Source organism: Myotis lucifugus, unplaced genomic scaffold, assembly GCF_000147115.1.
Source record: "Myotis lucifugus unplaced genomic scaffold, Myoluc2.0 scaffold_12, whole genome shotgun sequence".
Classification (NCBI taxonomy): domain Eukaryota; kingdom Metazoa; phylum Chordata; class Mammalia; order Chiroptera; family Vespertilionidae; genus Myotis; species Myotis lucifugus.
This window is the reverse complement of record NW_005871060.1, coordinates 580,107-594,985: the sequence shown is the minus strand read 5'-3', so window position 1 is coordinate 594,985 and position 14,879 is coordinate 580,107. Positions and strand designations below refer to the sequence as shown.

Here is a 14,879-nt window from a genome sequence, read left to right as displayed (position 1 = left end):
CTGGGGGCAAGGAGGATGAGCTGAGACCCGCCCCATGCCTATCACAGCTTTGCAACCCACAGTTCCTTTCAAGGTGCACAAATTCGTGCACTGGGCCCCTAGTAAATAAATGAATAACAAGACACCAAATGTAGAAATTATAGTTTTATGATTTTTCTGTTGCTTCTTCATCCACTATGGATAATTTCACAATACAACACTTTCAGGCAGCTTCTTTGCTACTTTCTTTGGTTTCCACTTCTTTAGGCAACAATGGCTCCATCTTTAGTAACAAACCTTCACTTGTCGAACTACGAAGGAAAGCTCGTACCACAAAGGGTCCTGGAAACAAAGAGAAGAATCAACTTTCATTTTATTCCAGAGATATCTAATAAGCAAATATAAACATAAAACAATAAACCTTACAGAACTCATGGACTAACTTGTAAGTACTGACATTACTGAACTAATATTTTGAAGTATAAGAAAAAAAAATCATTTTATTTCTAGAGTAGAAGACAAACTAGCTACACTCTAATTTATCCTCTAAACTACACATAATCACGAATAATTCTCTTCCAGAATATGGTCACTTAGAATTTATTTTATTGCAAAGTCAACAATGAAAGAGCAGGTGGTAATATTTACATTTGATGGAAATAGTCTAAATATTTATTTAAAATAGTCAACACAGCCTTAATCGATTTGGTTCAGTGGATGAGCGTCGGCCTGCGAACTGAAGGGTCCCAGGTTTGATTCCGGTCAAGGACATGTACCTTGATTGTGGGCACATCCCCAGTAGGAGGTGTGCAGGAGGCAGCTGATCGATGTTTCTCTCATCAATGTTTCTAACTCTCTATCCCTCTCACTTCCTCTCTGTAAAAAAATCAATAAAATATATTTTATAAATGAATAAATAAATAAATAAATAAATAAATAAATAAATAAAATAGTCAACAGATTTAATAAAATTCCTTAAAAATGAAAAGGCTTTTCCTATGACTAATGTTAAGGGACTTTGTTCAAAGTGGCAAAAACCAGGTAACTACATTGTTTTTAGAGATTTACTATCTCTCATTCTACTCCCTATAGTCTCAGAGGAGCCTATACTCAAACCAAAGTTATCCAGGGAATACAGGAACCCATATTCATACCATTAATAAGCACTATGGTCAAATCCAGGACAACAGATTTAGCAAATGATGCAGTTATCACCAGTGTGTTTAACACTCAAAGAAAGTGAAAAATAGTGAAATACTGTGATGTAGTTAGACACCTGGATATAAAACTCAAAGTGACAGATTCCTATAATGATAGAATTATAAGTGGATAGTCCATTGAAGGTAAAGACACTTGCTTGGCTTCAAACAGCTGCGAGTGAAACTTGCCTCAGGAAGGAATGAGTGGCACGTATGCAATGATAGGGGCCCTAGTCTACTACACAGCCTCGATCACGTTTCACTGTTCTCACGACATGATTAAAACCTTGTTTCTTTTCTGAAATAAATAAGATTTAGAGAGCTACTGCCAGTGACAAAGTGAATGGTGTGGCTTCATTGCCATTTCTGTTTTATTTTACTTTCTATTTAATGCCATTGTAAGTTTAAGGCAGTCAGTTACCGTTTTCCTTCAAATTTTTTTATTACATTTAATGGTAGAAATCATGTGGAAATTTACAAAGGTTTCAGGATGTAGAGTACTCCCACTAATGTTAAAGAGGTCTCCTCTCTAAACAACTACACTTGTTAATAAGGCAATTAAGAATCCTTTGAAGAATTAAATGTTATTTATTTAATACCTGGATATACTGTTGCTATTGTAGTTGCATATGACTTAATTGTCTTCTTAATATTTTACATTTTTAAAGTATCACAGGGGTATAGGAAAGTCTAGCCCGGCTACCCACTCACCCAAATTCAGCGGCCTGTGCCTACAAACTTCATTGACAACAGCTTGCAGATTGGCAGTTATCTGGTCACTTGACATATCCAGCTTAAAAAAATATATATATAGCATTAATGATGTGAAAGTGAAAAAACAATACAAATTTTGGTAACTGTATCACTGCTTATTCTATACAGTATTTTTCAAATATTCAACTAATGTAAATTATCTATTAAGAGTCCCTACTGTGAAAGAAAAGCCTATAACTCTTCTTTTAGAAGGCTACATTTACATGTCTTTATATGTCAAGACTTAATTACCTTACAGAGCATATTACAGCAGTGTTTTGAAGTAGTTCCACTTGAGATTCCTTGATTTCCAAGTAATTTCCCCAAAACTTATCCTGGGGCAGAATACACCACACATCTGTAACCCCTAACCCTCAAGAAATAAGTAATATTTTCTTTTGAGGTTATTGATTTACTTTTGAAGAAAACAAAGACAATGTTTAGAAATTAATGCTTTCACAAGTTCAAAATAAAATGACTTGACTACATACATTCAGACAAGCACAAATCTCACACAGAGACATTTTGAGGATGCTATGCTAACACTCTATGCAATAATAATTATCCTGCTATTTAGTCAAAAATACACCAAGTCAATAAATACAGGGAATAAAATCTATTCATAAACTCCTAAACCTTGGGAAACTCACACCTTCGGAAAGTCCTTATGTTTATTACTCAAATTCAATACATGTTATTCTTAAATATCCCAGTTAACACTTGGAGTGGGGGAAACGAGTTAAGTTGGCTCGCGTGAATTGCGCGTACTCCGCGGGAGCCGTCTTTAACTCGGTTCATATAGATTTGCGGTGGAGTGCGGGAAACGTGTAAACTCGGGCCGATTGTAACTGCGTATTACCAAATATTTGTTTGTAATCCACCCTTTTGGTGGATGGAACAAAACCAAAAGACAGAGCCATCTTATATTTTGGCGGGAAATTCACCCCACACCGGAGTGTTAAAACCAGTTATATTACTGTGGGGCGCGGCTACAGTGTTTTGGCCAGGTTCAAGCCTCGAACTAATGAAAGGACAGGGTCCTCTCACTGCCACGTGCAAGTCCCAGCTGGAGGGCAAGGCCCTCCCAGCACAATTATAGCCAATGGCTGTGGTTGTAAGCTTGAACCTATGGTCCAAACACGTAGCCCCACGTGCCTTGTGATAGAGTTTGGGTGCATGTAGTTGAGTGAAGTTGAAACTCACGAGAATGCTGTAAACAACATGATCACGCCCCTACTTTGCCTCGTGGCATCTGCTATAAAATAAAGACAGGGCTTGTGGGCGCTGGCGCTGTCTCTTCATCAGGGAGCAGCGTCCCACCGAGACCCAGCTTTCATTCTCTTGTCTGTCTTTTCTCAATCCTTTCACCCCCCCACTCAGGGTCACTGAACCAGGCTGAGCTGGCATGGCACATAAGGTGCCCTGGGGCTGAGTATGCCATGGCCGTGCTGGCTCCCCACATATTACATTTCAATATTTAGAGGATTTTGCACTTTACAAAATGAATCCATTTTTTAAAAATTCATATAAAACTTGTAATAGAGTAACCAGCAAAAACCACACAGTAAGAGTTCAAGTTCAAACAAGATTTCTATTTTCCAATGACCCTGAGAAATGTGTCACATAACCATAAAGATAATTCCTCGGGGAAAAAAATATATTCTCATCCTCATCAGACAACATTTACCCAACACTCTATTGGGCAAGATGCAGTACCAAACCCTAAATAAGAGGGTGTGGACATTACTAGAGGAATTTTCACTTTGATGCTAATCTGGGAAGAAAAATATCAAGCAATGCTCAGTTCACCTTACCAAGTCCACGGACCTCACAGACTGGCAGACAAGGCACCTTATATTTGTTATGTTAGAAAACAAAACAAAATGCCAAAGGTATCAACATGTGTCACTGTCTCCTTTCATTTCCCCTTAATTCTCCACCTTACCTCAAACTGACCTTCCTTCTATATCAACCGAAGCAGTCACCACATCCTATATAATAAAAGGCTAATATGCAAATCGACTGAACAGTGGAACGACAGGTCACTATGATACACACTGACCAGCAGGGGGCAGATGCTCAACGCAGGAGCTGCCCCCTGGTGGTCAGTGAGCTCCCCGCGGGGAGCAGGCCTAAGCCATCAGTTGGACACCTTCCGAGGGCTCCAAACTGCAAGAGGGTGCAAGCCAGGCTGAGGGACCTCCCCCCGTCCTGTGTGCATGAATTTCATGCACCAGGCCTCTAGTATCTAGTAAGTTCTCTTACCCTTTGTTAAAGATCTACCCTAAATTTAGGATAGCAATAGACACAAAGCAAGATGTGCAGCATAACTTTTTAAATAGTTTGTTATACTATACTAGGAGCCCAGCACACAATTTGAAATTGCGCGCATGCCACCCTGCCTTGACACCCGAACCTGTCCACGCAGAGCTCCAGAGCACCTGGCCCAGCCCCCAAACCCTCTGGCCTTCTCTGGCCGCTTCAAGCCCCGCCCTCAGTCCCTCGAGTCGCCTAGGGCTGGTCCCGCCTTCTCTGGGCACCTCCTTGCGTCCTCCCCTTCTCCGGAGCAACACAGTGGCTCCATCCCGTTATGGCACCAGAGGAGAGTGTGGAAGCCTCTCGCCTGCTGTGCTGTGTTCCTTCCCCTGGCAGGTGGGCTGCATCGGGCACTCAGAGTGCAAGCTGTGGGTGGCAAAGGACTGGTGAGGGGGGGCGCTATGAGCTCTCACCCCTGCCTTCCCCCACACGGGATGGTCCCGCCTCCTCCGGGCGCCTCCCCGTTTCTGCCCCCTCTCCGGAGCAACGCGCCAGCTAATATGCTAATGACCTGGTCGTTACCTGTTACAGCATATCGACCATTAGCATATTAGCTCTTTATTAGTATAGATAGACTAAACTTACCAGATTTTTGTAACTACTACATAATTTCTGCTTCCTATAGTAAGCTAATAATGACATAGCTTTAGAAATGAAAAACAAATACTTCCCTTGTAACGTTCATCAGTAGAATGATTTCAGTAGAATGATTTCAATTTCATTAAGTTTTAAAAGTTTATACTTTTATCCAAATTTTATCACCTCTATCTTTACTGTGTACTATGTCTCTACTGAATTAAATATTTTATTTTTTCTTTTAGTTATTTTGCAAAATTATTAAAAAGTTATATATTTTATGGGCATAACTGGGGTTATTTAATTGGCTATTGATGACAAGATAGCTATGTATGCATGCATGAGAAATTTATTTATTTGGGCTGGTAACAATCTAGAGATAACTCATGTAAGCGACATCAGTTACTCCACACTTCCAGTGGTGTTTTCCCACGCAATTGCATTTTGTGGTCTTACGAAGGAAGTCAAGGATGACCATTATGAGGAAACAATACCTGTTCTATTCTCAACAGCAGAGCATGAGACTTGATAGAGCAGCTTAAAACAATAAAACAGGACTGGGTTGACCTTGAAGGGTAAGTGAACTATGTTAAGCACCATATATGTTTGTGTGTGTATAATGAATGCACTTGAATATATAATAGTCACAATACTATCTATCTTTAGCTAAGATAATTATCCACTGCAGGACAAAATAGTTATTCCTCATCTGCAGCATAGATGTTCTTAAAAAAAGACTGCTTCACTGAATCCTACCTTCTGCTTAACATTTCTTATTACGTCAGAAATAATTCCCTAAGCAGACTAGATGGAAGACTTACCACAGAAATCAGGAGGTTTGCTCAGCGAATATAGGTGAACTCTACCTCTTTGCTTTAACTCTCAGATTTTCCTCTTTCTGTGAAATTCCTAAACTTTGTCTTCAATCACTTTCTACCATTATGAGAAAATTAAAAAACATTTTCTGTTCCTTTGAGATACAAATGTATGCAGGACAAATTGTAGTTGAGAGCATGTCTAAAGCAGTGATTCTTAAATGTTCTTCAGGTTATCAAACCTCATTCCAGAAAAATGCACACAGGCACACACAAAAAATTTAGGGTATATCTTCATGGATTAAAAGAAGGGGAAGAGAGAAGTAGGCGTCCTGAGAAAAATTTGTCAGTTAAGCAAGATCCTGGGGCCACACTTTGAGAATCGCCAGAATAGAATTAAGTCTATCCAAATATTCTGAATGACTAAGAACTACAGTGTGAAAAAAGGATTCAACCTAATTTTTTACATTTTACAGAGGCTAGAAAAAAAAGACAAATTATGTATACATGATTGTTAGACAATCACATGACCCTCCAGAAGTGGCCAACTCTCACTGTAAGTGCACTGACAGCCTCAGATGACTGATGATCTCTAAATGGAACTGCAGGGAGGGCTGCTACTTTACTTTTTAGAACATCTGACCTCCAAAATCCCTTCCAAGTGCAATGTTCTAAGATTAAATGAGTGTGGCCTGGCATATGGTTGCTGCAGATGGGCCAATACTTTTAATCCCCATGACTCCTAACAATCTAAACCAAGGAAAGGAAGATAATCTGTGTTTCCTATACAACACTAAGGAAAATAATTGATTTATTAACTAGCTGTTTATTAGGTTTACTCTTATTCAAGCTCCGTTCTGAGCATTACAGAGATACTATCATTCATGTCTCTTAAGACATGAATAACTTTATGAGGTCCCTTTCCCAAGTTCCCATCTCTCCCTGATCTCCCTAGTACTTGCTGGTTCCCTGGGGCTCTCCCTTTTGGCAGTCTGCCCAGAAAGCTGGAGCTTTATTTACCTCCCATTTTGCCACTGTCTACAACTGTTCCTGCAGTGGGGGCCAACTGGTAGGCAGACAGAAAGAGAAAGAAAAAAAAAAAGCAAATGCAGTGTGCCCCATCCTCTTGTGACCACAGATCCTCTAGTCACAAAGGAAGGCTCCCCTACCTCCCCATTTTAGGTAAGATACCTTATCCTCCTCTGCACCACTGCTACTACTAGGAGCCACGCCTCTACTTCTCAAGCCTGGCGCTCTCTGCCTGCACTGCTGTCTGCCGCCTGGTTTCAGTCTAAGTTGAGACCAGGCCATGTGACAACACAAGGGGAAAATGGCAAACTCACAGCCAGTTTGGTGGTACTTCAACTTCTGGTCTTCCCTAATTTGCCTGCCACTATTTACTTTGCAGAATCTTCGAACAGCTGCTCCATGCATTCTGTGCAGGTTTATAAGAGCGGCATTCCTGAGAGAGATGGGGGTCATGTCATTACACCTCCTCACTTGGAACTGGAACTTCCCAAGCTTATGAGTTATGTATTTATATTTTAGGGTTGGCAAACTTTTTCTGTAAAGGATCAGATATTTATATTTGATATAAATATTTTAGGCTTTGAGGGCCACATGATTTCTGCTGCATATTCTTTTTTTTCTTTTTACTACAACCCTTTAAAAGACCATTCTAAGTTCACATATGATTTAAAAACTGACCATAGAGCCATGTTTTGCCAACTCCTGTGTTAGAATACACTATTTGTCTACAAATATATAAAAATGCATGCAAATGTATGAGTTATGTTTTACATCACTTTAACAAATAATCTACCAAAATCTAAAGGAACAAACAGCTTTCATCATTGCTTATGATAAAGTTGTTTAAAAACAAAATTCTGTAAAAGCTACCATACTTATCACGGGTTTTTTAAATAAAGTTTACAAAAGAAAGCTGTGTGGGCAGGATACTGACAACTACGTATTAACAGAAGGACTGGCGAAGAAAGGAAAGCACGTCAGTTCCTTTCTTTTCACACGTTATGCCACGTTTGTATTTTTCATGTGTGCTACTCTGATTGGTGATCACTACACTGTTGAGTTAATGCAATGAATTAAAGAGAAAAGTTAGCTGTTCTCCCAAATACTATGGTTCTTCTTATGCTATTATTTATTTAAAGAAGGGGAGAGACACACTTGCAATTCCCCCAAATTCTGGAAAATTATCATCTGATTTCACAACCGTATAGGTAAGAAAACTGGAAATAAACTATTTTTCATTCTAATATTCCTACTAGTAAGAATACTGATAAAAATCTATCCAACGAATGTAACTTAAAATACTACAAGGATTACTCATCCCAGTTAAATATACATCTTTCACAACAAAGCAGCAAGCAAAATGCTGGCTCATGTTGAGTTCTAGATAAATATTAGTTTCCCCTCGTTCTTAGCCCCACATTATTGGAGGTCTAAGGCCTATTGCCAATGTACTTCCTTTAATTTTAATGAGAACTAACAAGTACAGAATTTGACTTTTACATTCTACAATTTACCTTATTCTCTTTATAAGCCTCTTATCCATGGCACAGCACACTATTGTACACCAAAAATAATGCAACCAAAAAAAAGTTAATCATCAACTAGAAGGAATGGAGGAAAAGGGAAATAACAGTGAGCCCTGAGCCAATGGGCTGCCCCCTTTTAGCTAATTATTGTTTCTAATTGATTTAAGCAATATTCCTTGCTTGCCAGTTTTCAACTTATGGACCTAAATGCTTCAAAATAAGTCTTCAATTTCCATGCACTATATATTATCCACATTTTGTTTAACTGAACTCCAACACATTCACTTTTCCTGTTCTAACATGTTCGCTGAAACTAAAGACTCTGATTTCAACACAAGATTTATGATGCTTATCCCCTTGCCCTGAACTTGTTTATTTTTGTTAGAATATACTTCATCTTTTATCAGCTTCCAGGTTGATAATATTCTTGCCACAAAATAATTCACTGTTACTCAAGCGAAGTATAGTGATACATGCCAATGAATGGACCATGTCTACAACTTTAAAAAACAGGGGGAGAAAAGCACATCAAAGACACGGCCTTTATATTAACTATGTAAGAGATCCAAGTATATTTGAAACCCAGACAAGAAACACTAGTTAAATCAGGTCTTGGCATAATCTGGTATAATCATATGAGTTGTCCTACCCTCTGTTTTTTCTTTTTAGAAAATGAGCTTACGTTTGATTTGCCAATAGCATTATTACTTGTAAGTCCTCAAAGTCTGGATATTTACAGGTTTTAAAGGGGCTACAATTGTTTTTCCTTTAATGCTATGATTACTGTTCGTGTCAAAGCTAGGCTATTACATAATGTATTTTCAAAAGATGTTCTTCAAAATTTGTCATATTTAGTGAAGTTTTTAGAAGTCTTCCCCTTTCCAAATTATTTAAGATTTTATGTTCTAATTACCTAGTAATAAAAATATCAAAATAGTAAGTTTCTAAATTAAAACAGGACAAGTGGCATACATAGGTATCTATTTTCTCTAAGCAAACTACTTTTACTAGTTTTTCTAAACAAATGTGACAAAATTGGTGACTCTAGTTATGATGAGTGTATAGGTAGGTGTTCACTGTACTATTTTTTCAACTTTTCCATTCATTTAAAAATTTCAAAATAAAAAAGGAAAAAGATATGCAGACATTAAAGATACTTACCAGTGCCAGCTTAACTAGAGGTCAGGCTTTATGAAGCAATAAATTCCAAGAAAATATGTGATTATTTTATTACTTTCTTACCTGAAATGCTATTAATATGGTTTAATTTCTCTTTAGATTTTCTTTTCTAAAGTGCTTTGAACACTGGGTGTCCCCAATGTTCTAAAATAAAATGAAGATAAAACATCAAGATTCCTGATTTTATGGTTTTCAGAAAATTTTTATAGTGAAGTCCTTTTTAAAAGTCTCACTTGTATGAACTTGTATACTTGAACAGAATTACTTTGAAGTGGAGAATTAAAATAGAAAGTTGATTGGACTATAGAGCTGGTGTTTAGTGAGCACATTCTTTTGCAGGCCAAATACTTGTTATAAAGAATGGGAAATTCTACCAAGTTGCTGTGCTGACAGCTAAGCACTTATAAAAGGGCCAAACTACAAAAAATAATCTGAAAGTATGATTTCATAAAATACTGTATTCTTTAAAAAGTCCAGTGTGCATTATAATGCAAACCTATGTTTTATCCTCAAACTTTAACTTTATTAATACCAAAAGATTTTTCAGTGAGAATTTATTTGAAAATCAAAGTCATTTCCCATGAAAACTATAAGTACTTCTACATAAGTGAGATTCTATTTAACTAAATTCACACACAAAAGTTAGCTAATTGCTGCTTGAAAACATATACAGAAACATGGGTCTGATTTTATAGGCTCTTTCAGGAGTACATATAATAGGCCATGAGAGTCATGTAATTTACTCTGGTATTAAATATTATGATAGTTAAATACATCAAATAAGCACATTCCAAATTTTCCTTTACACTACAGTTCATGTCCTCTCTTCGGGATAAATGCTTCCTATTACATGTCTTAATGTGCCATATTTTACTACAACGTTATCACATATGTTTGTTTTTGAAATATGTGAGGCAGTTAACATTAGAAGAGAGAACATTCTAGTTTTTGACAAAAATAAAGGTATTATATGTGCTCCCTGTAAGACTGTAAAGTCAATACTAATAGAAAATCAGAAAGAACTTTTACTTTATAATAAAGGCCAAGTTAAGAAAGCCAATCAACAATGCAAATGGCTTAAAATTACACTTACAAGTCTGGAAAAGTAGGTTGGAGGCCAAGTATCTTAAATCACACAAGGAATCCATTAGTGAGGAAAAAACAAAGCAGGTTCTGAGAGCCTCAAAGCTAACATAAAATAGACTTGTGGTATGTTGTAAAATACTGCACCCTTTGAAAATTACTTCAAAATCTTTATTCTGGCAGGTGTATGCTATAATATCTGGAAACTGCTTAATTTTCCTGTGTAATGTCAAAATATACACCTAATTATTTCCATAATAAATAGAGGATAGGATAATTCTGACTCTCATTTTTTGAAATTCCAGATATTAAAATTTTCACTTCCTATATTACTCCATAAGGATTGCTTGAGAAGTTTATTGTGAATCAATCAAATATTTAGAAAACAAAACACTGATTCACTATATATTATGTATAACAGTATCTTCAGTAATTTCTAACTGATCTTCCATTGGCAGTAGCTTTTGATTATTTGTACCTTCATTCATTCAACAATTATTTATTGAGCACCTACTATTTGCCAGGCACTATTCTAGGAACTGGGGGTACAGCAATAAACAAATGAACAAAAATTCCTACCTTTTATTTTTTTATTCTTTTAGATTTCTTGGTTCCTCCTCAACTGCGGCAAAACCTTGTCTCCCAAATCCATCCCTTCATCTTTTATTTTTTTAATTTATTGATTTTGAGAGAGGAAGTGGGGGGGGGGCAGAAGAGGGAGAGAAACATCGATGTGTTGTTCTCGTTATTCATGCATTCATGTGCCATGACGGGAATCAAACCCACAACCAAATGAGCAACCTGTCCAGTGCCTTCCTCTTCATTTACTATTATTACTTTCTTAAATATATTTTTATTGACTTCAGAGAGGAAGGGAGAGGGAGACCGAAACATCAATGATGAGAGAGAATCACTGATCGGCTACCTCCTGCATGCCCCCTATTGGGGATTGAGCCCACAACCCGGGCAGGAATCGAACCCAGCACCCCTCGTCCGCAGGCCAATGCTCTATCTACTGAGCCAAACCTGCTAGGGCTCCCCTCTTTAAAATAAAGTTTTAACTGGGCACATGAGCATCCAGATAGATACTAGACAGCACAGACTTTCAGCTAAGCCACATGACTAACTCTGGACCATGGGATGGGGGCAGAAGTGATGAGGCCGATGGCTCATATGCTTGAAAGAAAGCTGCTTGCTGTCTACCTCTTCTTACCTCCTCCACACTGGCTACAAGTCAGACTTGGTATCAGTAAGATTCATCTATAAAGAATAAAATACCCTAGGAAATGGCAAAGAGAGAAAGAGAGAGAGAGAGAGAGAGAGAGAGAGAGAGAGAGAGAGAGAGAGAACCTTGATCCCTGCTTAACTCTGTGAAGAATAGCTCCAAGCTGCTCACCAGCTCAAACTTTGTCATAATTAGGTCACTGTTATTTGGTCCCTTTAAAACACCTGAACTAATATAAATGTATAATAGCCCATTTATTATCTTACATATTATTTTAAAATATGAATAATGACCCTTAATTTACCTGGTGTATATTTTCAAACTCCTTCTAGAAATAGTCCTTGGCCTACTCCATGGCATAATTACACATCAATCATTGCTTCTTTTCTGCAATTTCCTTCTATCTTATATATATTTCTATTATCATTCTTTTCTATAATTCATTTCCATATGTAGCTCCTCTACCACATATATCTTTCTTAAGAAAAAATGTCTTATTCTATTTTGCATTACATTGTGTCTGGCACAAAGTCAGAACTTGAACATTATTTTGGTTGGTTTTGTTTTTCTTTTTTAGGCTATATTATAAATGAGCTAATAATTTTTTCTATTCAAAGAATAAAATTTAAGAAAAGTCAATAAATAAGGATAAGTTTTTAAAATATATAGGATACAGTAAAAATCTCTAGAGATCATGGGTTAGAAAAAATATCAGTCCCAAACACTGTAGAAGGGCTTTATTTTCCATAGTTAGCAAAAGCCAGGCAATCTGTGTTTGTGAACACTTCAATTTTGCAAGCAGTTCACCTTCTATGAACATGGCTCTTGTCAATTCCATCTAGTAGGCACTAGTAAACTGAGTGAATCATGGCAAAGGCAAGTCAGCAGAGGTCCACAGTAAACGGAGTCACAGGACCCCACACAGAAAAAGAGAGAGTGGTAGAGAATCAGGTCAGGTCTAGCAATATTTGAAAAGAAAGGATTAAGAATGGAGGGCAGATGAAGAAACTTAAAATTTTAAGAAGTACAACAGAAGAAGTTTTTATCCTAAGAAGAAAACAAGAGTAATGTTCATCACCTTAGAATTTTTAAGCTACTAATTTAACGAAGTACATACATCAATTTGAAAAATTTTAAATGCCAATGGAGTTATCTAGGCAGTAAAATTATGACTGTTATGTTTTCTATATTATAAAATCAGATAAATCACTTTAAAGTTATTTAATTACTATCTGAAATGAAATTGCTACTTAGAATATATATACTGAACAGGTTCATATTATATTTCAGCATTTTTTTTTTGAGAATCTGCCTTAGTTCATTTCTATTTCATGGAAAGTGTTATAAATTTTGTTTTTTAAAAAAAAGTTAGGGCCCTAGCTAGCTTGGCTCAATGGATAAGAGCGGACTGAAGGGCCCCGGGTTCAATTCTGGTCAAGGTCACATACCTCGGCTGCAGGCTCCTCCCCAGCTCAGGCTCGGGCCCTGGTCCTGGTGCGTGCAGGAGGCAACCAATCCATGTGTTTCTCTCATATTGGTAGTTCTCTCTTTCTTTACCTCTCTCTTCCACTCTCCATACTCACGTGAGAATTAAAAAAAAAAAAAAGTCAGGGTCCAGTTGTAAAAATGTGTTTCTACTCCCCTGTAAACCTTTATTTTTAGTTTTATGCTTTAAGATCTTTCCCTTAAATCTGACCATTTAGCAACTTATTTTATCCCAACCAATTCATTCTTCATGACGAGAAATTATTGATTACATGATAGCAATATAACTGACTAAAAAATAAAATATTCCAAAAACAAACTGTTCTGTCTGCACGATGTCCAACATTATCCTCTGAATGACATTCTCGCGGATATAAGCATAATCAATTTCATGAACATGTAAAGTATAGGTACAATTGGCAGGAAAGAAAAACGAAACCAATTTACCCACAAGTACTACTCACAAATGTTGGATACTGGCTCTAACACATTAGTACAGTTCTGATAGACAAAGGCATCACAAATGGCCTCGTTCTCACACTCAAGATGCTAATCCTAAAGTCAGATAACCATATAAGATCATTCAACATTGTATTTATCACTTTGATACAGAAGAAAACCAGCTTAAACTACTCAACATCAATTTCACATTACATCAAAAGTAGAACTGAATCATGAAGCAATGTGGCAGAGCAGACTCTATAGAACAATAACAAGGGACGCCAAGATGACTTAAGTAAAGTTAAGACAGTCTCTCTTGTACAGGCAAATAAAAACACAAAATTAATACATTTTTCTCTCCCAAAACCCATCTTTCTAGATTAGGGGTCAACAAACCTTTTACCTAAAGAGTCAGATATTAAATACTTTAGGCTTTGTGTGCCTCATATGATCTCTGTAGAAAATTCTTTGTTTTGTTTTGCTGTTTACAACCATTTAAAATGGTAAAGACCATTTTTGGTTCACAGACTATAAAAAAATGAGCCACAATTGGATTTGGGCTATAGTTTCTTGACCCTGATCTTAATACCCTCTTTGTATCCAAAATGAGGAGGAACTCTCCCTAAATGAGGACTGTGATGCTGTCAATGGCCTTTCATCGGCATATTCATCCCCAATCCAATTCTAACATTATACAGGGGGCAACAACAAACATCTTCAGTATTTCCAACTATATAATAAGAGTAACATCACTCATGGAAATATCAAACTTTTAAGAAAACTATGTTACTTTGCTTTGAAATCTTTTTTTTAAGTATCTCTGATACTTAAAACCAATATTTCTATGGAATAGTTATACTGTATTATACATAATGTTAAACAGATTTTTATTCCTTTTTAAACAACTTTACTGAGGTATTCCTGACTTACTGCGTATTTTTAATAATTTTATTGAGGCATATTTTGCATTTCATATTATTCACCATTTTCTAATTTACAATTCAATTATTTTTTAGTAAGTTTACCAAGTTGGGCAACCATCACCAGCAAGCAGTTTTAAACATCTTCATCAACCCAATATGACTTATGCACATTTACTGTTATGACTGTTTCTTCCTGCCCCCACCCCAGGTAAATGATTTCTGTGTGTGGTGTCTTTCACTAAGCATAATGTTTTTGAGGTTCATCCACAACATCGAATGTATCCATAGTTTGTTCCTATTTATTGCTAAACTAGAAGCCCCGTGCACGAAATTCGCGCGGGGGGGGGGGG

At 36.9% G+C, this 14,879-nt stretch overlaps 1 protein-coding gene across 6 annotated transcripts in view; it reads right to left on the bottom strand.

The window, feature by feature from the left end:
* Positions 1–129: 129 nt before the first annotated feature.
* The window catches only part of MRPL1 (mitochondrial ribosomal protein L1), a 56,333-nt gene continuing 41,583 nt past the window's right edge, over positions 130–14,879 (bottom strand). For all 6 annotated transcript variants that reach the window (XM_023750315.1, XM_006084518.3, XM_023750314.1 and 3 more), the window contains 2 exons: positions 1,890–1,971; positions 130–321 (listed from right to left, as the gene is read on the bottom strand). In XM_023750315.1, coding sequence (XP_023606083.1) covers positions 203–321; positions 1,890–1,971 — 201 coding nt within the window. In that variant the 3' untranslated portion in view covers positions 130–202. The remainder of the gene's footprint in view (positions 322–1,889; positions 1,972–14,879) is intronic.